Below are 26,410 nucleotides of genomic sequence, written 5' to 3' on the forward strand. Positions count from 1 at the left end.
TCCTCCTTGGCAGAAATGTTTCTCCCTTCCCCCACGTATCATTGCATATTTCATTTCCTCATTTTGCACCTCTCTCTCTCTCTCTCTCTCTCTCTCTCTCTCTCTCTCTCTGACTTCCTTGCTTATTCTTCACCTTTGTCCCCATAATCTACCCACTTCTTGCCTTTTCTCTTTTTGGTCACCCCAGGTTCCTTTTATCTCCTATTCTCTGACCCAGCATCTCTGGTCCCAAAGAGCACAGGGCCATGGATGGTGGGGAGGGTGTGATTTGTGAGGGCATATAAACAGGCCAAGAGATCAATTTAATGAGCTTCCAGGGGCATATCACCCCCTCATCAGGAAGTGCTATTATGTCAGTTAACTGTCAAGTTTGATTTTGCAAAGGGCCCTTCTGACTCTGAGCTCCACGCTGCTGCCTGGCTGCCCTCCTCTTCTGGTTCATTCTAGAGGGCGGTGACTTTCTCTGCACTTTGTGGTCCATCTTCCTGGGCCTATCATCTCACTCAGCTGCTGGGAGCGTATTTATCTTCTGCATGATTTAGTAGGCAGTTGTTACTCCTGTGATGGATGCTACCTTCAGCAAGGGGCCAGGCCCATGCGGCCTAACGGACAGTGAAGGGGTGCTAAAGGGTTGGAGAGTCTGCTGTGGTGCGGAGCCCACCATTGTCTTTCTAAGCCTGGAGGAGCTGGGGACAGTGAAAGGAGGAGGTAGCTATGGGCAGAAGATGGACGCTTTCAAAGGTGAACAGATTAGAGAAAGGAAGGGGAGGCCGGGCGCAGTACACACATGGGGTAGAGACACGCATGACGTGAGGACTGTGCAGAGGAAGGGAAGGCAGTCTTTGCGGAGTGGGCGCAGAGAGGGAACTGAGGGGTGGGTGGTTAATGTCAAATTGGAAACGAGTTCACAGCTCTACAGAGGGAGGCAAGCGCTGGAGTCTTAGAGGGGTCCACAGATAAAGCCGTCTGCGCGGAGGGGAAGGAAGGGATGAGGAAGATGAGAGGGGGAGTGTGGTACAAAGAAGGTGTATGGCTGGCTGGAGGAGGAGTGCCGAAGCACATCAGAGCTGCCCGGAGCGTGGGGGGGGGGGGGTAGCAGAGAGCCTGAGGTATCAAAGGGAACAAATGCCTCTGTCTGTGTGAGCAGGACACAGCGTGATGTGGTGACGGAAGCAAAGAGAGAATTGCAGGAGGGGTGATTTGGGAGGAGGGAGAAAAAAGACATAGCAAAAACACCCCCCCCCGGTGATGCCCCCAAAAGAAAACGTCGCCAAGTGAGAAGGGGTGAGGGAAGAGGACCCCACTGCGTTGCCACCACGAAAGCCTTGGCACGTCACGCCCAAGCCCAGAGACACGGGATGGAAAAAGAAGTAGGATTCCTATTCCTTTGACTGACAGGAACTTGAATCTTCCCAGCCCCCTGAGAACCAAAGACCTCAAGCCTCTGATGTCATAAATTGCTGGTGTTGCCTTGGCAACCTGACAGGGTTCCTCCCTCCGTGATGTCAGAGGCAGCTGGCATTACCTTGCGACCCATACAGGAACAACTTGCTACTTTACCGCGGAACTGTGTCTCCCGAACAGGGCCTGGGTCGGATCCAGTCTGTACCATCCCCGGCTCTGGTAGTTTGCCCTAGTCTCCGCGGGGCTCTAGCCCTGAACAAGGTCCTCTGGTTCATGGAGGCTTAAGGTTCATGGGAGCCTGTCAGAAGCAAGACGCGGGATCAGAGGGGCCAGGACCTGAAGGACCATGAACAGGATGGTAGGACCGAAAGGCTGGCAGGGAGAGCAATGAGTGGCGGGCAGTTAGCCGGATATGGAAGGAGCCGGGCTTTGTTAGCAAGAGGCAGTTAGTTCCTGAAGGTGTAAGGGGAACCTGGCGTTTGGTTTAGGGGTGGTGGCTGAGTCTGGAAATGTAGACTCAAGGCGATCAGAGCTGTCTGAGAGTATACACGTGCAGGGGCAGGGAACGGACAGGCTCTGGAAGGCTAGAGGACACTGAAATGTGGATGTCAGGGAAGGAGAATGTTGGGAGACCCTGGGTTAGTCCTTATAGCTTTAGAAACAGGGACCAGCTCTGGTTGCTTTTGGTAGTTTGCCAGAGCCTCCCATGCCTAATAACTACCTGATAACCAATGTTGACTGAAGAGCTAAGGAAAGGGGTCTCCATCTTCCTTCCCTCCCAGCACCTGGGCCCAATGCTACATAAATGGACCATCAGACAGGCTAGTGGGCCGTTAACCCTGATATGGAGTGACCTGTGGCGGAGGGGAGAGAGACTGTGGACTAATAGCACACTTGGAGGCTGCCAGGACAGCCTCTGGGGGCTGATTTGGAGATGTCTTTGAGGAGAGAAAGGGAGGAAACCGTGAATGAGCAGTCCCAGGAGCCCTGGGGGAAGATGCAGAGGAGGGTGAAGACAGGAGGCAGTTTCCAGAAAAGGGTCCGGCATTGTTTCCCAAGAGAGGCAGTAGATTTAAATTGGAAGCAGTGTCCACACCCAGTTCCCTGTCTCGTGAGCAGTGTTCAGTCAGCCCCCAGCACGTAAACGCGGTTTATCAATCAGTACCAGGCTCATCCTACACATTCTGTCCCAGCCCAGGGAATTACAAATCAGCATTGACTGGGTGGACCCAAAGGCCGAGGGAGGCCCCGGCGACTGCTTCCCAGACCTGGATGTGAGAGGAGCCCTGTGAGGGATGGACTTGCTGTCTGACAGCCCTTGTTGAATGAGCCCGGAGGGGCCTGGGTGACAGGGAGCTGGAGATGCAGACCACACCACAGTTCTCCGAATAGACTATGCTGACAGAGGTGAAAGACTCAAAAAATCAGGGAGGATAAGCAGCCCCATGCTGAAGAACCCAAGCTACCCTGAATGGGTTGAAAAATCCAGGAAAAGAGAGCCCTGAGCCCTGGAAGAGAGTCCGGCTGTGCTGAGAGAAGCCAGGGCAGCTGGAGAAGGTGCTGATGGGAGGGGCTGAAGGAGGCCCGTGGCTGCTGCTTGCACTGTCAGCCGCCGCCGTGGACTGGGCAGCTCATATTTTGCAGCCGGCGACAGGCTGTCGACACGGCGGTCTTTTACCTCACCGTTAGAAACTCATTTCATTGATTTTTCCATCTTTCTTCCCTGGCTTCTCACACTAAGCCCAACCACCCACCACCCACCTCCCCAGAGCCCCTTGCCTCTCTGGGGAAAACCTGGGAACAGCCCTCCCTGTCCTCTGGTCCCGGCTGGGGAAGCAGGGGTGAAAGGATTAGAGGTGCTTGCCTGTGCCTTGAGGTACCCGCCGCTGACGTGCAGCGCCCCACCCCCACCCAGGAACTAGGCCAGAGAGTAGGGCCACTCCATGCCAGACCAAGCTTTTCTCCTGGCACAGGGGAGCAGGCATACACCTGGCGAGGACACCTTCTCCAGTTGTCAGCGAGGCAGCTCTGGGCTCACATCTTTTTCCCACGTCTGTTTTTGACTGCCTGGAGGGGATCGGTTGAGAAACCGGAGCCCTCTGTCTGGGCAGGAATATGGGATCTAACTAGTGCGGTGTGGAATTCCCCATGTGGATGGGGTGTTGAGGGGCACCCCCTGTAGTGGCACCCACAGCGCCTGTAGCATCAGGACATAACTGGCATGGGGTGTAGGAGTGCTCTCTGTGGGGAGGCATGTGTGTCTGCTGTGTAGCAGGTTGACTGGCATGCAGATGGGTCAGGTTGGGTGTGGGCAAGAGAATTTCACTTCGTGTGTGCCTATTTCCCAGGTGCAGCCTCCAGTCACAGCCAACTACCCTCCGCCTCTCCCTTTGGGGCTGAGAATGGGCTGAAGGTCAAGGATCAATTGTTAGTCATTTGGCTTTTCTGTGAAGGAGGGCAGAGGGTAGACCTGGAGTGTTAGCATGCTTCCCGGAGGAACTGATGGGGTCAACATCGCTTCCACCCTCAGATCTCTAGTTCCTGGCTCTGTCCGGGACCATTCCACCCCCACTCTCAGGCCCTCGGCCTCTGGCCTCCTTGTTCTCTGGTGCTGGTGAAGCTGTTTCTCTCGGGTCCCAGATGTTTCAGGGGTCAGAATCTTGATTTGCCTGCTTCCCTGTGCCCTCCGGCTTAATCACAGCTGTCTTCCAGTCTCTGTCCAGCCTCTGTGCCCGCCGGGGGGCTTGGGCCACAAATGCCTTGTTCCCTCTTGTCTCCGAAACCTGGAGACAAATCCTAGTGCTTAAGAAAGGAAAGTACCAAGTAGAGAGAAAATATTTTGAGAATGATGCGACAAATGCACAAATGTGCTTGGCACAGTGGATGGATATGGGTGGGTTGTGATAAGGGCTGTACAAGTCCCCCCCCCCCATGATTCTTTTTTAAAAGGCGAGTGCTTGAGGTTAGGAAAAGTAGCCCAAAGGAAGTCAAGAAAGGTTCAGCGTAGATTGGTGAGGAGGAGGAGGGAGAAGAGACCGACTGAGTTTGACAGTGATTGAGGGAGTCAAAGGTAAAAACAGATAATAAACATGTGGCCTCTGGATAGGAGAGAGGCCACGATGTAAAGGAAAGACTCAAAGAGGGCAGTGGGCTCCGAGAAATAGGAAAGAAAAGGAGAGAAAACGGAGCCTGACCCCCTGCAGGGAAATGGAAGCCAGCTGAGGAGGGAGTGGGGGCGTCAGCCAGCACGGCTGTGTAAGAGGCTTGGCAGAAACGCCAGGCTGTGTGGTCTCAGCCACCTTGTCAGTCCTGAGTTCAAGCAGCGCTGGCTCTGACCCTTGTGGGAGGAACTGAAGTGGCAAATTAACGACGACAATGAAGTCACTGCTCCTTGTTTGTCTTTGCTGGTTTCCCCTTGAGAGTTGTCCTTTGGCCAGACGGGGCCATGTGGGGGAGGGGGCAGCAGCAGTGCGGGCGGCGGAGGGAGGGTGAGGGCAAGATGATGGAAACAGAGACGTGGCCAACGACGGACTGGGGAAAGCACGGGGGGAGGGTGGGGTGCAGGCCAAAGGGATCAGGAAGCCAGGAATGGAGGAGAGGGGCGAGAAGGGAGATGTGAAAAGGCAGCGGAAGAAGAGTGAGGAGGGAAAAGAACAATGGGGAGCAGTAGGGGAAGGAGGAGAGGTGGGATGGAGAAATGGCGAGGCTGAAGGCAAAGAGTGTGGCCAGGATGAAAAAGCTGCAGCTGGCGGGGCCGGTGGGCGGGGCCTCATCTCCATCTCTAATGGCTGTGAAATGAGGTTAGCTCCATTAGAGGCAGTGAGAGTGTAAGGAGATCACACTCATTAGGGATGGGCCATCCCAGTAATTACCACCACCCCAAACACGCCTGGGCCACCCGGACCACGGCACACACACAGCTGCACAGGGCACGCCGCTGCTGAGCGGGAAGGCCTGGCCCACACAGGTATAAGCAAAGGCGCCTAGGAAACCCAGCCAGAGGTGCAAGAGTCCGCACTTTGTCAGGCTCTCAATCTCTCCTTTCTTTCTTTCTCTCTCTCTCTCTCTCTCTCTCTCTCTCTCTCTCTCTCTCTCTCTCTCTCTCTCTCTCACACACACACACACACACACACTAAAAGGAATAAACATATACTGCACTCCAGGAAATCAGGCACACGAGTGAAGAAAGAACATTTCTATTTATTGATAGCGCACAAGTGCAAATCTCAGAAATGCCCATCTCCATCGAAACAACTCTAGCAGCAGTCTTCTCTGGTCTTCATGCTGGAGATGAATAACCAAGGACTCATCTCACGCATCAGGGGTCACTGACATCATACGGGCTAGAACGCGAGTTGGATTGGAGGTCTTTCTTTCCGGATACACTTGTGTAGACTTTCAATCGTAAGGAACATATTCCAATACCATCCCTTCCCACCTGGGTTCCCCTGCATGTGCCCACTCTCTCTCTCCCCCACTGCCGTGACCGTGACAGTAGAACTGCCCTCTACGACCTTCAAGGCCCATCGCCATGATCGCCGTCCCAAGAAGCTGCTGAAAGGTTCGAACTGCTGACCTTGAGCACTTCATCACTGTGCCACCAGGGCACGGTAGTATACCTGTGTACACACACAGGAGAATGCCAAGTGAATGGCGTCCCCTGGCATTCCACAAAGCAGTGCCCTGCTCTAGCCCATCTCATTTCTACTAGTCTCGCAGCATCTAGAAGCTCAAAGTGGAGTGTGACAGCACACACTACCCAGTGAGGGCGGAGCAGTATAAACTGAAAGATGCCTGAAAAGCCCAGCTTACAAATTAACCCAAAACACATGCTGGAGTCAGTCTACCTGAGTTCCAATCTTGATGACGTTTCTCTTAGTGAGAGACCTTAAATATCTCTTAACTCGTCTAAATCTGTTTCTATGTCTGTGGAAAGGTATTGAATGGCAGTATCCATTGCCATCAGATTGTAGTGGTGGATTTGGTGATGGGGATGCTTGAGATGGCTCGGCACAAGGCCTGGCACTCACTAGAGCTGATACAGAATCAAATAACCAGAAAAAATGTATATATAATCACTTATACTAGTATCCTTCCAAGTGATTATAGAATCGCATGCAGTTCCTTCCGTGCTGCAGGAAGTTAAAGGTCTAGCGGCGTCCTCCCATTTCAGGGTCAGATAGAATCCTGAATCTGAGCTCTCCTATAGAAGAGTCCAGAGCTGGTCTCCTGTGGGCGTCTAAGCCCGCTCCAGCTGTATAGAATGGGAGTGCCTCTTTAGGATGTCCAGTGCACCTGAAAGGTGCTTCCATTCCTGACCACAGGTCCCAGAAGCATCCACAGGACATCTCCACACTACTGCCCTAACACACGTGGCAGTGGAAGCCTGCTCCCACCAGTAGGGGACACCCGGTAGTGCACCTTTACAGATCCCTGCAGAGGGGAATATATAAAAACACACTGCATGTGGCTTCAGTCCACAGCCTTCCCCTGCCCCAGCTTCTTCAGTTCAGTGTCCCCTAAGCTTAGAATTCCTGTAAAGTGTAAGAAGACACAGCCTTCTCACTGTGCCCATCACTGAGGGGTAACCAACATGCCCCGTCTGGTGCCTGAGCCAGGAGGCCATGATGAGATTAAATGTTTGCCCGATCTACCTTCTCGTCCCTCTCCTCAGGCCAGGCCTCCCCCGCCCCCTCCACACACACACTCTTCCCTTCTTTCCTTTGTCTTGGATGCTTTTTTGTGAACATTTTAGTATGCTTTAGGTGAAAGTTTACATAACAAATTCATCTTCCAGTCAGTTCTTCACACACAGATTGCTCCATGAGGTGGGCTGCGCTGTATCAGCGTGCCCCCCTTTTCCTCCAGCACTCCCCCTTCCCATTACTCTGGCTACCTCACTTCTCCATTCCTTGCCCTTTGGGTCTGGGAGAGCTCATAGTTGTAAGAGGCACATTCTTCCAGGGTGTGGCTCTTTATTTCATAGACCTATTAACCAGCTGAAAGGTGGTCTCTGTGTCTTCAGTGTTAGGAACTTGTCTAGGACAGCAGTCTTGGGGGGTTCCTCTAGTCTCAGACTAGTAAGTTTGGCCTGGGGGTGGGGGACTGTTGTTTCTTACCTCTTCTAATCAGGATATTCTAGTGTAGACTGCTCTGAGCGGTAGGTGGTGGTAGATTCTGGGTACCATCTAGTGCTAGCAAGACTCTGGTGAGAGGTGCATGTGGACCATTGGTACTAGTTACTCCTTCAGTCTGGTTTTCTCCCTTCTCCTTTAGATTACTGCACTGCTCACAAGTTTTGAAGACCCCTGACTTGGATGTCGGTGGACCATTGTATTTATTAACTGTTTTGCCAGTTGACCCAGTAGTCCCCTGAGACTGTGGTCCTTAGCCTTTGAATCTAGTTGTTCGGTCCCGATAGCTAGTTTCTTTCTCCTGTGAGACTCTCTTTCCTCCGACTGCCTGTCTGTCTTAATAGAGACGCTCTCTCTTTGGTCAACACTTACCTTGCATAACATGAGCACCCCTAGATTGCAGGAGAGGGGGAACAAGGGCTAAAATGGGTATTCTTGATTGGTTGTGTGTAGGAGGTAAGATTTAAAGACAGTGGAGAAAATGATCGTCCTAAAGGCAGAGAGAGGCCACAGAGGTTTCCATATAGGTATTAGCTGTTTCTGTACACATTCCAGGTGTGGGCCTGGGCCAAGCTTCCACTCTGAAGTTGGGAGAATGAGGATTCTGTAAGCCCAGTAATGTAAGGGCCACGTGAGATGACCTGCCGCCAAAAGGACAGAGCTGTAGGAGGCATCCTGGTCAAGGCAGGGCGGAAGGAAAGTTGTCAGCCACCTGCAAACCCCGAGCTGGCCTCCAGGGAAGGAGACAACAGATGAGGCGGCTCAAGTAGCTGACTCCCAGGTTAGGCAGGTAGGAGTATGGAGCCAGGATTGAACCCGAGTCCTCATGAATCCAAAATCCATATTCTTCCACTGCTGTAAAAATGCAGTGTTCATCAAGTTAACATTCATTTGCTGTTTATACCAAACAATCCCCCCTTGTGCAGGGGCATACACACACCATCTTTCCTAGTTCCCCCTCCTTTCCTCCATGACTGTTTCTCTGCTGTTAGAATTATGGTCAGTATAGATAGGTGAGGTGTGGTGTTCCGGTGGTAGAAGTGTCTCGTTCCACAGGGAGCCCCAGCTGGACTTCCAGCCCATGCATCTCCTGCCCAGACACAGCCCCTCTGCCAGTCAGTGGAGGCTCGTGTGAGCCGGTTTTGGCAAAGCTTCCAGACGAATACAAACTAGGAAGAAGGGCTTGGCGACTTCTTTCTGAAAACCAGTCAGTGAACTCCATAGGGTTCACAACGGGGCTAATTCCATTGTGTATGAGGTTACCCTGGGGCAGCTGATACCATGTATGTCTGTAAAACAAGAGGTGCCTTGTCAACATATTGCTGCCTCTTCTTCAAAGCAACAGGCTGAGACATCCCCGGGAGAAAACCCGGAGCAGAATTGGTGTGGGAGAGAGTGCATTAGGCCAGCATTTCAGAGAGCAAGTAAGAACCGGCTCCCAGTAAGGGAGAGGGGATAGATTTAGCAATTACAGACCGGAAGGGCAAAAAGGCTCTGGTGTGGAAGTCCTTGTATGCAAACTTTAAGCAAATATGATGATGTCCTCTGGGAGCCTTTACTAGAAAGCTTAGGCTGTGTTGGTGGGTTTGGGGAAAGTGATATTGAGGGGCTTGGGGGGTTTGTTTTATGGAGGGGAAGCTGCCAGAAGGAGGTTTATCTGCCCCCAGCTGGCCTGCCCTTGATGTTGTTCCCTCTGTAACCACTAGGGAGCAGTCGTTTCTTTTCTTGGCCACCAGAGGGGGCGGACTGTGCCTGCGGGGAGCCCAGGTGTACCTACAACCACCGCCCACCGTTCCCCACCACCACCACTTAGCCGCCAGCCTGCCTTCTAAACTGAGAGGACCCAGACCCTGGCTCAGCCTCCTGAGCAGAACCACCCCTTTCTCTCTTCAGTTCTTCCTTTGCCTTCGTGCCACTAGCTCTTGTAACTCTGGCCCTTCAAGCCTCTGTGATGTTCTGCCATGCCTGGTCTCAGAGATGGTCTTTGCCGCTTCCCCCGTTTCTGTGACTTCACATCAGAGCTCTTCCCTCCAGCCCCATCCTCTCTGTAGCTTCCTGGGTTCTAGTGCTTGTCCTGGTGCCTCCCTGGTTCCTTTTTGTTCTAAGCACTTTGTCTCTGCCCCTTGAACAGGGAGTGTGTCCAGCTCTTTGCAGGTGCCTTTCTGCCTGGTGAAGGAGCCCAGGTAGCACTGCTGGGTAAGCGCTGAAATACTTACAAGGTCGGTAGTTCAACCTCACCAGCTGCCCCACGAGGCTGTCTGCTCCCATAGAGATCCACAGCCCTGGGCCCGAAGTGAAGGCACTGTATGTTGAAGTAGACTCAGTGGCGGTGGGGGGTGAGGGTGGGGGTCTTCTGCCTATACCACAGAGCCCTGATAGCACAGTGGCTAAGCACTCAGCTGCTATCCAAGCTTGGCAATTCAAACGCCCAGTCTCTCTGCTGACCGAGACCGATGAAACCGTCTGCTCCCGTACAATGTACAGCCCAGCTTGATGGGACTTCTGGAGCAGCTCCACCCTGCCCTGTCGGTCACGCGAAGGTGGAATCAACTCCATTGCAGGGGGGTTGGAGATTTGGTGTGCCCTGTCTTCCTCCCATGGAAGAATGCTTGTAGCTCGGGGATTGCAGCCAGATCTTTGTTTGTGGGCCACAGCTCCCTAGCTGAGCCAAGTGGGACTTCCAGCCTCCTCTCCTCACCTGGAGAGCCAGAGACCCAGGTCTAGAAGAGGCCAGGACCCCACACCGCTCCAAATCCACTCTGCCCCCTCCGCCCCTTGGGGGAGACGGCGTTGAGAAGGGGGTGGAATGGAGAGGCAGCCCGGGCTGTGCAGACAGGGCCGTCTTGGAGCGGGAATTCATCTGGGGATGAGCGCACCCTCAGAGCCTCCCTCCCTCCCTCCCTTGGCTCCAGGCCTCCCTCCTCCCATCCCCCTCCGTGGCAGCAGCCATGTAATTTAAAGCTCTCTCTGTCGCCTCTAATGTGATCCTCTCGTTTTATTGACTCTCTCTGCCGTCTGTGGCGCCCCTTCACATCAATCTCCTCTCTAATCACACCGCCGCCACCGCCTCCTCCACTCCCCTGACCCCTCTCCTCTCCACAGGCCCCCAAGCCTTGCCTCCACCCCCTCTTTCCGTTTGCCCCCCACCCCTTCACCTGCCCTGCCTTCCTCTTCTTTCCTACCTTCCTTCAGATGCAGAAGTGCCAGGGCCTCTAAACAGTGGCCTTTCCCTTGAGAAAGGCCCGGGAGTAAAGGCAGAGTGGCGCTGATCCGAGGGCAGGGATTGCGGGGTGGGGGTGGGGAGGGGACTTCAGTCCCTGGCCCCTGCTTCTGCGTCCTCTCCAAAAAGGAACGTGGAGTTCGTGGTAGGAAGGCCAACGAAAAGGACCACATTCAGAGCGGGACTATTGGGGCCGGGGTAGTGGGGGGCGGGGGAAGGAATTGTCTCAGCTTAAGGTTTGCAATAAATAGAGAAGCACCCAGAAGAAGGGGGGGGGAGAGGGGAATTGGTGACAGTGGGTGGGGGTGGGGAGGGAGGCACTGAGGCAGAGAGAAATTTGCAATTGAAATTCTTCCCAGAAGTGGAGGAGGGGTAGGTTGGGAGATGGGGGAGAGATTTGCAATTTACACAACTGCCCACCTACCCTGGGCTACCCAACTGGGTCTCACCCACAAGCCAGCCCAAAGCCAGGATCCTTTGGTTTCTAGCTGGGAGTCAGCTGCCCGCCTCCTGTCCTGGGAAGTAGACCCTGTGGTGAGAGTCTGTCTGGGAGGTTGTGCAGGATTTGAGGTTAGGAAAAGGTCTACCTATCCTTCCTCTGAAGTTTGATCTCACATAGGTTGGTGGAAGGCGGGGGTTGGGGGGTGGGCTCCATCACTGGGAATACCTGTGTATAGCCCTGCTGGGGCCTCGTCCTAACCAGAGCTGGGGCAGTGGGGCCCAAGGGTGGTGGTGGTGGTGGTGGTGGTGTGTGTGTGTGTGTGTGTGTGTGTGTGTGTGTGTGTGTGTGTGTGACAGTGGCATGTTAGGTCTTCCAGTGTGTGCTGCCATCCTCCCTCGGTCCTCCAGGAGTAGCCTCCCCTCCAATCTAATGCCTTCATGTCCCCATGGGGGTTTCTCCCCCAAGTCCCATTCCTTTCCCAGGTGTCCATTGGCATTTTCATTCGCATGCTAATCCAGCCACCAGGTGGGCTCTTAATACGGCTCTGACTTCAAGCCTGGCTAGCTCCCCAGGGGTGGAGAGTGAGGGCGGTGTGGTGCTGGACAGCTTGGGGCCTGCTGGCTGGGCGGGTCCAGACCTACGACCTTTCCCAAATCAAGGAACCTGGAGGTGAGGCTGAGGGGTGCCCCAAGGAAGGAGAGGCCTGACTTCTCCCCACTCTGCCCCGCTTCTCTGAAGCGCTTTGGCCAAGACGGTAAAGGGCCAGTCACTTGAGGTGCCCTGGTGTAAAGAACTAGAGAGACGATAGGTGGGCCCCTTGGAACGCGGGCAGGAGCATGGGGCTCAGCTGGTGAGGTGGAGGACCAGAATCAAGAGGGGAAGGCTGGGGGCAGCATGGGTAGCCCAGGAATCCCAGTGGCTAGTCCTGTGGAGGCTCGTATTGCCTGTCCTGGGTCTGAGGGACAATCCCCAGCCAATCCACTTCTAGCTCCACCCTGTGGGCTCTGTGGTCCCTGCACTGCATCTTATTCAACCTCTCTGGTTCTCCGTCTATCAAATGCAGATGCTGTAAGATCAAATGAGACCATCGACATAAACCACTTAGCCCATCTTACACCTGAGCTGCGCTTCCTAAAGATGATGCTCTAGAATGCCTGAAATTTGCTTCCAAACCATACATAATTGAGCTAGTAATATTAGTAGTTACTAGTATTACTAACAATAATCAGTGAAGCTTTTAGCAATACTGTCCTCTTATTGTTTTCATCTGTTTGGGGAAGAGGAGGCTAGTCACACAGGAGCTGTTGTCTGTCACCTAGCCCGGGAAGCCCCCACCTAGCCCACATTGCTGGTGACGAGCTGGATCTAGAAGGTATCCGAGAGCAGCGCGGAGTCTCGGTGTGCCAGTCAGAATGAGTTGTGGCCGGAAGACCTTGACTTGGGGGAGTTGCCTCTCCCCGCCAGGAGACCTAGGGTCTTGAGGTGTGGCCGTTGAGCGCGTGGCAGTGCTCAGTGCCGGAGCAGTACATCGAGCCCACTGCGTCTTACCTTCCACCAGCCGTTTGGCTCTCAGGGGAGAGGAAAGGAGTGGAGCAGCAGCGATCTGAATGACCAGGAGCCACGCTTGCAGAGATCTAGGGGGGCGGGGGAAGCCAGCTTGGTCAAAGCCTGAGATGGGGGTTGGAGGACATGAGAGGCCCATGGGCTGGGGAGTAGCAGGTGCACTCAGGTGGGCAGGTGTGGGGCAGTGGGCCCCCTGTAGCTCACGGGAAGGAGTTAGGATTGTGTTCCTAATGCAGTGAGTGAGACATCACTGATGGGTCTCTAGCATGACCTAGTGCCATTGACACTTCCAAAAGCTGATTCTCTATGATGCCTGAAATTTGCTCCAAACCCTATAGGGAAGGTGGGGGAGGACAAAGAGAAACAAGACCGGCCAAGGGTGGGGACTGGCTGCAGCTGGTGGATGGAGACAGATGCATTCCGTTACTCTGATCTGCTCTGTATGGGTTTGGCAATTTTGAGACTTAATTAAAAGAGCATCCTGTCTGCGGGGCAGAAGGGGACTAGATTGTCGTTTGGAACGTGTTGCATTACTTCAGGGAAGAGACCATCATGGTTTGGATCGGGGGTTACTTGTAGAGCTGCAGAGAAGTGGGGTGAACACATATTGTAGGCATTGTTATGGAATTCGATATGGGGTGAGGGCAAAAGAAAAAGTACCCTGGTGTTTTAGCTAAGAAAGGAGGACCAGGTCCCGGGGAGAAAGCGATCTGACTTGGGACACGTTAAGCGAGACACTAAATGAGGCTGTCAAGTGGATGAGTGGGAATCGGAGCTTGGGGAGAGGGGAAGGGGTGGGTGGAAACACGGGCTCCAGTGTCCAGACAGCTTAAGGGCCTGATGGCGTCTCCCCTGTAGGCTCACCTGGCTCTCCCCTTGTCTCCCTGCAGGGTGCTGCCTGTCACGCTGAAATGAACCTTCAGTGCTCCTCCGTCTACCATGGCCACCCTTAGCTCACCCTCAGCTGTGGGTACCACCCTTTCCCCTGGGCACGATGCCCTGGGCAGCTCCTTCACCCACACCCCCTCGGAGCCTGTCACCAAAGAGCCCCCTGCTGCCCCCTCCACCTCTGAGAGCATGAGGCCCTCGGAGCCAGGGGGGCAGCCCCTGGAGTCGGGCTGTGGCCCCGTCCCACCAAAGGAGACTGGGGACCCCCAACAGGAGCCTGGCTGTGGTGTCTTCCCACCAAAGGATCTCGGGGCAGAAGACAAGAAGGAGGAGGAGGGAGAAGGGCTCCCTCCTGTGGACCTAAGCAACCACCTCTTCTTCACAGCCGATGGGGAGGCCTACCTGGTGGCCAAGCTGGCCCAGGCCGGTATCAGCGACCCCCTTTCACCAAAGGGCTTTCCCTGGGGCAAGGCAGGCACCAAGGCAGAGCCCAGCCTGCCCCTCCTCACCCACCTCACTGCCCTTCACGTCCAGCATGGCTTTGACCCAATCCAAGGCTTTAGCTCTTCTGACCAAATCCTGTCCCATGATACCTCAGCGCCGCCTCCGGCTGCCTGTGAGGGCAGGGATGGAGCCTTCTGGAGCTACCAGCTGGCTCCAAACCCGCCCGGAGATCCCAAAGATGGCCTCGTGAGAAGCAAGGGGGCGGGTGGCAGGGCCCCCTTCTGGCTCTGCCTGCTGTGCCGCCTGGGCTTCAGCAGGCCCCAGGCCTTTGTGGGCCATGCTCAGTCACACGGGGCAACACTCACTCCCGCGCAGCACCAGGGCCTGCCCACTTGCCCAGCCCTGCTCCGAGTGGGGGGCGAGGGCAGCATGGCCCTCATAAGCTTTCTGGAACCAAACCCCCCTACCTGCCCACTGCTAGAGACCCCCCTGGACAGGGGTGGCACCGTGAACCTGGAGGCAGATGTAGCCCAGACCAAGGACAGCTCCCTGGGGGCAGAAGCCCAGGCCCGTGTCCTGCTCCCAAAGGAAGTCATGGCCCTCAGCCCCCACTCTCCACCCACAGCCCCAATTACCTGGGGCCCCAGCCCAACCCAAGCCAAAGAATTGCCAACGGCGGCAGGTGAGGTGGGGCCAGACTGGTTCCCTGAGGGGCAAGAAGAGGATGGAGGACTCTGCCCACCACTCAACCAAAGCTCACCCATCTCCAAGGAGGGCCCCACCCTCCCCACCCCTGCGGGCTCGCCTGAAGACCCCAGTGACCCACCACAGCCCTACCGCCTGGCGGACGACTACAGCCCAGCGCCTGCAGCCTTCCAGGGCCTCAGCCTGTCCAGCCACATGTCCCTGCTCCACTCCCGCAACTCCTGCAAGACACTCAAGTGTCCCAAGTGCAACTGGCACTATAAGTACCAGCAGACCCTGGACGTGCACATGCGGGAGAAGCACCCCGAGAGCAACAGTCACTGCAGCTACTGCAGCGCGGGGGGGGCCCATCCCCGCCTGGCCCGGGGCGAGAGCTACAACTGCGGCTACAAGCCCTACCGCTGCGACGTCTGCAACTACTCTACCACCACCAAGGGCAACCTCAGCATCCACATGCAGTCCGACAAGCACCTGGCCAACCTGCAGGGCTTCCAGGCCGGGCCCGGGGGCCAGGGAAGTCCCCCCGAGGCCGCGCTCCCCGCTTCCGCGGGGGACAAAGAGCCCAAGGCCAAATCTTCCTGGCAGTGCAAGGTGTGCAGCTACGAGACCAGCATTTCCCGCAACCTCCGCATCCACATGACCTCGGAGAAGCACATGCAGAACGTCCTGCTGCTGCACCAGGGTCTGCCGCTGGGCCTGCCGCCCGGGCTCGTGGGCCCAGGCCCCCCTGCCCCACCGGGGCCCGCCCCCACCAGCCCTCCTGAGCTCTTCCAATACTTCGGGCAGCAGGCCCTGGGGCAGCCTCAGGCTCCCCTGCCAGGCCCCGGGCTGAGGCCGGAGAAGCCCCTGGAGGCCCAGCTGCTGCTCAACGGCTTCCACCACCTTGGAGCACCTGCCCGCAGGTTCCCCACGCCCGGTAAGCCACCCTGCGCCCTGCTTTCCCCTGCACCCCCAGGGTGTCTGTCGTCCGTTTCCTACTCTTCCAACGGCCCACCGCCCACCTTCCCAGAGCAAGCCCACCCTGCCCCATTTCTCCCTCAGGTCACCAGTCTCTCTCTCTGCCCCTCAGCCCCTGGCAGCCTCTCCCCAGACGCCCACCTGCCTCCCAGTCAGCTCCTGGGCTCCTCGCCTGACGGCCTGCCCACCTCGCCAGCGCCAGCCGAGAGCCCGAGCCTGAAGGCGTTCCGCTGCCTGGTATGCCAGGCCTTCAGCACCGACAGCCTTGAGCTGCTGTTCTACCACTGCAGCGTGGGCCGCAGCCTCCCGGAGGCCGAGTGGAAGGAGGTGGCTGGGGACACCCACCGCTGCAAACTCTGCTGCTATGGCACCCAGCTCAAGGCCAACTTCCAGCTCCACCTCAAGACAGACAAGCACGCCCAGAAGTACCAGCTGGCGGCCCACATGCGGGAGGGGGGCGGGGCCGTGGGCACCCCCTCGCCGCTGGCCCTGGGAGACGGAGCGCCCTACAGCTCCATCTCCCCACTGCACCTGCGCTGCAACATCTGCGACTTCGAGTCCAACAGCAAGGAGAAGATGCAGCTGCATGCACGGGGGGCAGCCCACGAAGAAAACAGCCAGATCTATAAGGTGGGGGGTGGGGAGCAGTGAGGTGTGCCCCAGGAGGTGGGTGGGGCAGGCGGAGGGGGGGTGCTAGTCAGCCCCCTTGGGGAAGACAAAGGTGCCTGCCCGTGGTCTGCGGTGCCCCTCTGGACCGGCGCCCCTCTCTCCCCTGCTTCTAGTTTCTGCTGGAGATTGAGGGCACAGAAGCAGGGCCCGAGCTGGGGCTCTATCACTGCCTGCTGTGTGCCTGGGAGACCCCCTCCCGCTGGGCTGTGCTGCAGCACCTGCGGGCCCCCGCTCACCGAGATGCCCAGGCCCAGAGGCGGCTTCAGCTGCTACAGAATGGGCCACCGGCCCCTGAAGACGGGCTCTCTGGGCTTCAGAACATCCTGAGCTTCAGCCACAGGCAGCTTCCGGCGACTGGTGAGGAAGGGGAAGGGGTCACGGGAAAGGTGGGGCTGGACCAGTGCGGGCTGTCGAGAAAGGCTGTGTGGCATCAGTATGGAGGAAGAGGGCACTGGATTTCAGGGACTGTGGGGCTGCCGATCGGGGAGGGCTGCCCAGTAGTAGGACCAGGGCCCTTGCTGAGTGGATGGCAGGGAGCCGGGAGGCAGGGAGAAAGGAGTGGGCTGTGGAGGCGTGGGCAGGTGAGAGCTGGTCAACAGGAAGGAGAAAGAGAGACACCGTTTCATGCAGGCCAGGGCAAGGTAGAAGGCGCTGGGAGCTGCAGGCGTGTGTCCAAAGGCAGCAGTGATGGGGAGAGGCCCCAACGCACTTCCCAGGCCTTTCCTCTCCTGGGGGGTCTCCAGCCCTCAAGCTGGGCGTAGGGTTCCCCTTAGGCAGCTGAGGTTGTGCCAGCAGAGGCTAAGAACAGCCAGCCAGGTGGCCACTGATCCAGAGGGCAGGGGAAGGGGTTTTGTCGAGGCCAGGGGTAGGCCAGGGTGCCAGCACTAGCAGAGGAAGGAGGAGCAGGCGGCATTGACGGGTGCTAATTGAATTGCCAATATGCTGGCTGGAGTTAAGTGCCGGAGGGGCCCAGATCAATAGCTAACGATCCTGGCGCAGGGCTGAATAGAGTTAAGGAACTTTAACACTTTAATTAGGCTGCCACCGAAAATAAATTCCTACACATCTGTCAATTCTTAGGAGGGGTAATCTCCTCTCCTAGCCAGTCCTGCAGCCGCCTGCTCCCACCCTGGGCTTCCTTTACTCAGCACTCCACCCACTCCAGCTCTGGGGCCTCGTCTCCACACATGTGGGTCTCCACTCACCTAAGAGTCTCCTAGTCCTACCCGCTCTAGCACTGCCATGCCTCACCTCCTGTCTGTGTGCTGCTTCTTGGGGTCTTAACACCCTCCCCTGCCTGGAGCTTTCCATCTCTCTGTCCTGATCTCCTCACTGACCGGCTGCTTAGCCCCTTCCCTTTGTCCTATGCCCCTTTCCCTACTGCTTTACCCTCTGACTCTCCACCTCCACCCCTCCACAGGGAAGGCTTCTGTCACCCCCTTAGCTGAGCCACCCACCGCTGAGAAAGACACCCAGAACAAGACAGAGCAACAATTGGGTGAGTTTCTCCCCTGGCCCATCTCCCTTTGTCTCGTACTGTACCCACCCCTATTCCCACCCACCTCCTAACCATTGTACCTTCTGTGACATAATAGGACCCTGCCCAATTCCATGTGCCCAGCCAGTGCTCCAGAGCCCAGCCCTGACCCTGCGAGCTCTGTGCCACGATCAGGGCCCCGGGAGGGCTGGGGGACGGAAGAGGAAACGCTGTCCCTGAGTCTCCTGATCTCCTCTCCTTTTCCCCTCAGCTTCTGAAGAGGCAGAGAACAAGGCAGAGAAGGGTGCCAACCAGACCACGGTCAGAACTGGGACAACTGGGCAGGGCTGGGGGGTCTGCCTTTAGAGATGCTCATGTTCATAGACAGACACTCTACCCAGCGCAGCGCTGGGCACGTTTCAGGTGGAAACGCAGGCTTCATATGTCAGGAGGCCACCTTCAAGCGTGAGTGCCCTAGGATCTGCTTCCTCGGCAGAGCACTGCCCAGTGGCTCACAGAGAAGATGGCACGGAAGGATGGGAGGAGTGTGAGGGGAAGGAGACGACAGACAGTGGGTCAAGAGTAAGACAGCTTGAAGGGAGACAGAGGAGAGAAAAGGAAAGTGAAGGCTGCTGTGTGGCTCTCTTTCCCCCAGAAGTGCAAGGACAAATGAGCCACTGGCCAAGTGGCTCTGAGCCTGGCTGGAATGGCCGGCCCCCTCCTCCCTCCTTCTGTGGGGAGTTCCAGGAGATAAAGGCGCCGAGCCCAGTGCCTCACCTAGAGAGCAAGCCCCACAAATCTAACGGCTAGGTCTCCGGCCTCAGACCTGGAACCATGATTCCAGATTCTGGCTTTGAGCTGGTGTCCTGTGGACAGATGCAGCTCTGAAAGGTCTCTGTCATCACAGCGTGCCCTGGGCCTGCCTCTGATTTCACTGGATTCTCTCAACAGACCAAGCCTGTATGCCTGTGCCAGGGTTAGTCCCTAACACACACACACACACACACACACACACCACCACCACCCCCTCACCCCCCCAGGACAGCCTTAGGGAGACACTCAGGCCTAAACCAATGGCACAAGATGTAGGAATGCCATGGTCACCTGCCTTACTGTGGTGGCAACAGCTGGGTAGCCAGGGCAGAACCTCCCGCCCGGTGTGAAGGTGTGGGGCAAAGGGAGGGAGAGGGCAGAGCAGTGTCCGCGTGCAGGCCCCTGGGGGAGCTGGGGCCCTGGTTTGCATTTTCCAAACGCCCTGTCAATGGACAGAGCGAGCTGCTGAGGCTCGGCGAGAGAGAGAGGGCTTCTGGGTAGGCAGGTGGGGCCTCTTCGGGAGCCCGTGTCAGGCAAGGGACTTTGCCAGGCCGAGGGGCAGGGACAAGGAAGCTCTGGGTCCAGAAAGTAGCCCGAGGAGGCAGAACCATTGTCTGGTGAGACATGGGCACAATGGGGGTGGGTAAGAAGGAAAACAGGTCAGGCTGGCGGCAGACACACAACAGACTGGTAGAGCAGCAGAGACAAGGAGAGGAAGGCCAAGGAACAGGTCGAGGATGGAATCGATGGAGAAGGAAAGTGAGCAGCAGGCTAGGGATGCCCCCCCCCCAAAAAAAAAGGGTTGCCTTCAGGACATGCGCATGACGGCTGGATCTGCTCTGATACCATCCTGTGGGACTTGACCTTCCTAAGCTGGGGTGAGGGGATAGTGGTACTTTCAAGAAGCTAAAGGGGAGTGTGCGGTGGTGGGTCCCATCCTCTCTGATACCTCGTCCCCTGGCCTTCTGTGCCCCCAGGTCTACTGCTGTCCGTATTGCAGTTTCATGAGCCCAGAGTCAGAGCAGGTCAGGGCTCATACACTCTCCCAGCATGCAGTGCAGCCCAAGTACAGATGCCCACTGTGCCAGGAGCAGCTAGTGGGCCGGCCCGCCCTGCACTTCCACCTGAGCCACCTTCACAACGTAGTGCCCGAGTGTGTTGAGAAGCTGCTGCTTGTGGTGAGTACTGGCTGGAGGAGGCCCATACACTGAGGCGCCTTCACAGCTGGGGGAAGGGGCCGGGGTGGCCAGTCAAGTGGGTGTCCTGGGGGCCAGGGGGACGGCATGTTGATCCAGAAAGCAGCACTTCACGGAGTGGAAGGTGGAGGGAAGCTCAGAAACCCTCTTGTCCAGTTGTGTCGACTCACAGGGAAACGAAGCATTTCTTCTGTTTCCAGTAAGTCCTGAGAAGACTTGTTCAGCAGAGGGCCAGACCTGGGAACCACCCTCTGCCTGGGATCTTGAGGGCCAGGGGCTCAAGAAAGGACGGCATTTGTTCTGGGGAAGGGAGCCCGATAACAGAGGGCACGTCTGCAGGGAGAAGCAGAAATTGGAGGGAGGTTTGTTGGCAAGAAGGCAGGGTACTGGAAAGTGCTGGTCCCCAGCAAGGTACAGAGAGACACCCAGCCCAAGGGGTCAGGAACAGCCAGACGGAGGGTGAGGGATGGTGGCATGGAGTCACTGGTATTTCTCCCAAACAGGCCACAACGGTAGAGATGACCTTTATGACCAAAGTGCTGCCTGCGTCCAGTCCATGCCCTGTGCAGGAAGGCCCAGACCCCCCAGTTCCCGAGCCGGAGCCCACACCTGGCAGAGAGCAGGCGTCATCAGGTAAGGAGGGGCCAGCACCCTTCATCGGACAGGATAGAGAACTGAGCTCTGCGACCTAAGGAGGTGTGAAGGTCCTCAAGGCAAGGGCTGGTGGCCCCGGATAATGGGGTGGGGGCGGAGGAGGTAGTCCAAATAGAAAGCTCCCTTATCATTGTACCCCTTTCTTCCCCAGAAGGCCCTAGCCTGACCCCAGATGCCAGCCCAGATCCTCCTCCTGAGCCTCCTCTGCCCTCAGCCGAGGCCCTGGACAAGCCCATGGAAAGCCCTGACCAACCCCCTTCTCCAGCCCCATCACCAGTCCACCGGCTTGATGCCCAAGCTGAAGAAATGGCCCCTCCATCCATCGTGGCCGAAGACGAAGGGTCAGCTGGGGAAACCCGCCCTGCAGAGCCAGTTCCAGCTGACTCTCGCCACCCTCTGACCTATCGGAAGACCACCAACTTCGCCCTGGACAAGTTCCTGGACCCTGCCCGGCCGTATAAGTGCACGGTGTGCAAGGAGTCCTTCACCCAGAAGAACATCCTCCTGGTGCATTACAATTCTGTCTCCCACCTTCACAAGATGAAGAAGGCTGCCATCGACCCTGCTGCCCCCGCCCGGGGAGAAGGGGGGGCCCCCACCACCACCACCGTGGCCACCGACAAACCCTTTAAATGCACAGTCTGCCGAGTCTCCTACAACCAGAGCTCCACGCTGGAGATCCACATGCGCTCAGTCCTGCATCAGACTCGCTCCAGGGGCACCAAGACGGATGCCAAGGCTGAGGGGCCAGAACGCAGCCAAGACGAGCCCAAGGAGGGCGAGGCCGAGGGGGAGGTGGGCGCTGAGAAGAAAGGGCCCGACACCAGTGGCTTCATGTCTGGGCTGCCCTTCCTGTCCCCGCCACCCCCGCCCTTAGACCTCCCCCGGTTCCCAGCCCCACTCTTCTCCCCTCCAGTCCTGCCCCCCTTCCCACTCGTCCCTGAGTCACTGCTTAAGCTCCAGCAGCAGCAGCAGCTCCTCCTGCCCTTCTACCTGCATGACCTCAAGGTGGCCCCCATGCTGTCCCTGCCGGCTGCCACGCCTCCACCGCCGCCTCCACCCGCTAAGGCTGAGCTGGCAGAGCAGGAGTGGGAGCGGCCCCCCGTGACCATGACCGAAGAGGGGAATGAGGCAGGACCCTCCTCACCACCCCACCCAACACCCAGTGAGGCAGCCCGTACTGCCGCCAAAGCTCTTCTAGAAAACTTTGGCTTTGAGCTGGTGATCCAGTACAATGAAGGGAAACAGGCTGCGCCTCCACCCCCAACCCCACCCCCTCCCGAAGCCCTGGGGGGTGGGGACAAGCTGGCCTGCGGGGCCTGCGGGAAACTCTTCTCCAACATGCTGATCCTCAAGACCCACGAGGAGCACGTCCACCGCCGCTTTCTGCCCTTTGAGGCCCTGAGCCGCTATGCTGCTCAATTTCGGAAGAGCTACGACAGCCTCTATCCGCCCCCTGCAGAGCCCCCCAAAGCTGATGGGCCTCTGGACTCACCTGCTCCCCAACTGGGCCCACCCTTCTTGGTCCCAGAGCCTGAGGCAGGGGCGGCTCGCCCCACGGAGGAGCGAAGCCGGGCAGGAGGACACTGGCCCCCGGAGGAGGACGAGAGCTCCAGAGGGCACTTTCCCCCCTTGGCGCCTGCTGGCCGCCGCTTCTCCAGAACCAAGTTCACCGAGTTCCAGACCCAGGCCCTGCAGTCCTTCTTTGAGACCAGTGCCTACCCCAAAGACGGGGAGGTGGAGAGGCTGGCGAGTCTCCTGGGTCTAGCTAGCCGCGTGGTGGTAGTGTGGTTCCAGAATGCTCGCCAGAAAGCCCGGAAAAATGCCAGCGAGGGAGGGCCCGTGCCAGCTGGAGGAGGAGCCGGGGCAGGCTCTGGCTGCAAGCGCTGCCACGCAGCCTTCTCCTGTGTCTTTGAGCTGGTGCAACACCTGGAGAAATGCTACGATGACCAGCCCACGGAAGAGGAGGCAGAGAGAGGGGAAGAGGAGGAAGAGGAGATGGAAGAAGCAGCAGCAGAGGAGGAACAGGGCCTGGAACCCCCAGCAGGGCCTGAGGGTTCCTCACCAGAACCTCCAGACAGGGAGGAGCTGAGCCAAGCAGAGGGAGCACAGCCAGAAGGCAGAGAGGCTGAAAAGAAGGCTTCTTCCTCCCCAGCCCAAGCTCCAGCCCCACCCCCAGCTCCAGCCCCAGCTCCAGCCCCAGCCCCAGCCCCAGCCCCAGCTCCAGCTCCAACCCCAACCTACACCTGTGACCAGTGTCCCACGTCTTTCCCCAGCCAGGACCTCCTGGCCAGTCACCGAAGGCTACATTTCCTGCCTTCTGTGCAGCCCAGTGCTCCCCCGCACCTCTTAGATCTGCCCTTGCTGGTGTTTGGGGAACGGAATCCCCTGGTGGCAAGCACTCCGCCAGTGGCAGGGCCACCCCTCAAACGAAAGCACGAGGATGGCAGCCTGTCCCCTACAGGCAGTGAGGTCGGGGGTGGAGGGGAGGGAGAGCCCCCCAGGGACAAGCGTCTTCGCACCACCATTCTGCCAGAGCAGCTGGAGATCCTGTACCGCTGGTACATGCAGGACTCCAACCCAACGCGCAAGATGCTCGACTGCATCTCAGAGGAGGTGGGGCTCAAAAAGCGAGTGGTGCAGGTCTGGTTCCAGAATACCAGGGCCCGGGAAAGAAAGGGCCAGTTTCGAAGCACCCCTGGGGGGGTGCCCAGCCAATCAGTCAAACCCTCTGTCCCACCCACTCCGGCACCCTTCCCCAAGTTCAATCTCTTATTGGGCAAGATAGATGAAGGGGTGGGGAGGGAGGCCACCAAGAGGGAGGTGCCTGCTTTCCCCTACTCCCCAGCCACCTCTGCTGCTGGGGCTCTGCCTTTCCTGCCACCAGGGAAGGAGGCCACGACCCCAGCTCCAGAACCACCTCTACCACTGCCCCCTGGGCCTCCCCCCAGTGAAGATGAGGGCCCAGAGGAACTGCTGAAAGCTTCCCCGGAGAGTGGGGCTTGCAGCCCATCTGCAGGGGATCTGAGCGATTCATCTGCTTCTAGCCTGGCTGAGCCCGAGTCCCCTGGAGCTGGAGGCATCGGTGGGGGAGCAGGGGGTGGGCTTGGGGTTCCAGATGGAATGGGGCAGCGGCGCTACAGGACCCAGATGAGCAGCTTGCAGCTGAAGATCATGAAGGCTTGCTACGAAGCCTACCGCACACCCACCATGCAAGAGTGCGAGGTGTTGGGGGAGGAAATCGGGCTGCCCAAGAGAGTCATCCAGGTCTGGTTCCAGAATGCTCGCGCCAAGGAGAAGAAGGCCAAACTGCAGGGGGCAACAGTCGGGGGCTCTGGAGGCAGCAGTGAGGGCCCCTTGGGAGCTCAGCGCACCGACTGCCCCTACTGTGATGTCAAATACGACTTCTATGTCTCCTGCCGCGGCCATCTCTTTTCCCGGCAGCACCTGGCCAAACTTAAGGAGGCAGTCCGAGCACAGCTGAAGAGCGAAAGCAAGTGCTACGACTTGGCCCCTGCACCTGAGGCACCCCCAGCAACCAAGGCCCCGACAACCACCACACCTGCTGCTTTGCCCCTCGGCACTGCCCCAGCCCTGCCACGCCTGGGCCCCGTCCTCTTGTCCGGCCCAGCTCTGACCCAGTCCCCACTGGGCAGCTTGGCTCCTTTCAATTCAGGTAAGCCGGGAGGTCGGGAGGAGCTGGCCTTCAGGGGCATGCCCTCCTCATGATTTTCCATCTGCAGTCTCCTCCAGTGGTGGTGGGGAAGGGGGGCCGGGGTGGGGAGTATGTGTATGCAGGTGGCCATCAGCAGAAAGAATGAGGGGGCAGGAGAGGGCTAACCCTTCATCGCACGTCTTTTCCCTTTCCTAGGCCCTTCCGCCGCCTCGGGCCTCCTGGGCCTCGCCACTTCAGTCCTGCCTGCCACCACAGTGGCCCAGACTACTGGCACGGGCCGCCCACCCTTACCTCAGAGACCTGTGCCTGACCAGACCAACACCTCCACAGCAGGCACCACTGACCCCGCCCCAGGCCCTCCGGCTGAGCCCTCAGGAGACAAGGTCTCTGGTGAGCCAAAGCCAGTCACAGCCCCCCACTCCTCCACTGATGCCCTCAAGAACCTCAAAGCATTGAAGGCCACTGTCCCAGCTCTGCTGGGGGGCCAATTCCTGCCCTTCCCACTGCCTCCTGCAGGGGGAGCAGCACCACCAGCTGTCTTTGGCCCCCACTTACAGGGGGCCTACTTCCAGCAGCTCTATGGCATGAAGAAGGGGCTATTTCCCATGAACCCCGTGATACCTCAGACCCTCATTGGGCTGCTCCCCAATGCCCTCCTCCAGCCACCCCCCCAGGCACCTGAGCCCACCGCCACAGCGCCTCCAAAGCCACTGGAACCGCCAGCCCCTGGGGAGGGGGAGCCTGGGGAGGCCGATGAGCTGCTGGCAGGCAGCACGGGCATCTCCACTGTGGATGTGACCCACCGCTACCTGTGCCGCCAGTGCAAGATGGCATTTGACGGGGAGGCCCCAGCCACTGCCCACCAGAGGTCCTTCTGCTTCTTCGGGCGGGGCTCTGGGGGCTCCGTACCCCCTCCGCTGCGGGTGCCCATCTGCACCTACCACTGCCTGGCGTGTGAGGTGCTGCTGAGTGGGCGTGAAGCCCTGGCCTCCCACCTGCGCTCCTCAGCCCACAGGCGCAAGGCGGCCCCTCCCCCTGGGGGCCCACCCATCACCGTCACCAATGCCGCCGCGGCCGCCTCGGCTGCTGTGGTTTTTGCCAAAGAGGAAGCAAGATTACCTCACCCGGACTCCAACCCCCAAACGACTACTACCTCTACACTTCTAGCTTTATAAACAGACCAGCCAAGATGCGGGCGAGGGCAGGGCCTCACGGAGCCCTCTCTCAACCAAGGGGTGTTTGGTGGGAGCTCAGATCCCTCACCCCAACCCTAGGCCCCGCCCACCACCTGGGAATCTGATTCCTGTCCTCAGTGGGCTTCACACACCCCACCTCCAGCAGAGTCCTGCCTCCTCCCTATCCCGACACATGCTCGAATCCTATCCCCAGATCCCTGCAGCTGTAGCCCTGGGCCCCTCTTGTCACGTCTGCCCTGCCCACCCTGCCACGATCTGCCATGGGCTCCACCGCCCTGCGTCCTGTCTCCTCCGACTCCCCGCAACCCTACATCTCCAAGGCGCGCACGCGTGAGCGCACACACACCCGCTACCCCGTGTTCTACCGAGTAACACCAAAAAATAAAAGGTAAAAGAGAACCCGAGACAAAGAAGGGGGCCGGAAAGGAAACCCTGCAGTCCCCGGCCCCGTCCTTCGTCTGGATCACCAAATGCCCAGCTGACTCCAAGCTGGGCGCCTGGGATGGGCAGGGGCCCCTCAGAACTCTAACCAAACGAGGCTGGCAGGGGGAGACGTGCTCCCAGCTCACCCTCCTCCAGCACCCGGCCGCCCTGCCTGGGAGCCCTGCAGCCTGGACGCCAGGGGAAGCGGCCGCAGCCTGGAACCCTTCTGCCAACCCCACCCTGCACCCTGGGAACTGCAGTAACTTATTCTCAAAGGCTTTAAACACAGAGATCCTCTCAGCAGCCGTGGGCCGCCTCTTGTCCCAGCCCTGCCAAGTCGGGGCTCCAGCCTCGGGACTGGCGCTGCCCACCAACGGCAAATCCAAAGTTCTTTAAAAAAAAAAAAAAAACTTAAAACACACACACACACACACAACCAAAAAGAAAAAACGGAGAGAGCGCACCCATGTGCACAAGACGGAGAGATGGCGAGACCAGGGGAATGAACTGAAGAAAAGCATAAACTTGGAAAAATACAGAAAAAAACAA

At 57.9% G+C, this 26,410-nt stretch overlaps 1 protein-coding gene across 1 annotated transcript; it reads left to right on the top strand.

Annotated features, from left to right (window-relative positions):
- Nucleotides 1–13,702: 13,702 nt before the first annotated feature.
- On the top strand, nucleotides 13,703–25,806 carry ZFHX2 (zinc finger homeobox 2). Its single transcript, XM_075531340.1, has 10 exons — nucleotides 13,703–15,716; nucleotides 15,870–16,387; nucleotides 16,540–16,783; nucleotides 17,847–17,924; nucleotides 18,175–18,224; nucleotides 19,694–19,894; nucleotides 20,416–20,545; nucleotides 20,721–22,709; nucleotides 22,788–24,242; nucleotides 24,438–25,806. The coding sequence occupies exons 1-10, from the start codon at nucleotides 13,703–13,705 to the stop codon at nucleotides 25,415–25,417; spliced, it is 7,659 nt and encodes a 2,552-aa protein (XP_075387455.1). The 3' UTR covers nucleotides 25,418–25,806.
- Nucleotides 25,807–26,410: the final 604 nt, after the last annotated feature.

The sequence above is a fragment of the Tenrec ecaudatus genome, chromosome 14, assembly GCF_050624435.1.
Source record: "Tenrec ecaudatus isolate mTenEca1 chromosome 14, mTenEca1.hap1, whole genome shotgun sequence".
Lineage (NCBI taxonomy): Eukaryota > Metazoa > Chordata > Mammalia > Afrosoricida > Tenrecidae > Tenrec > Tenrec ecaudatus.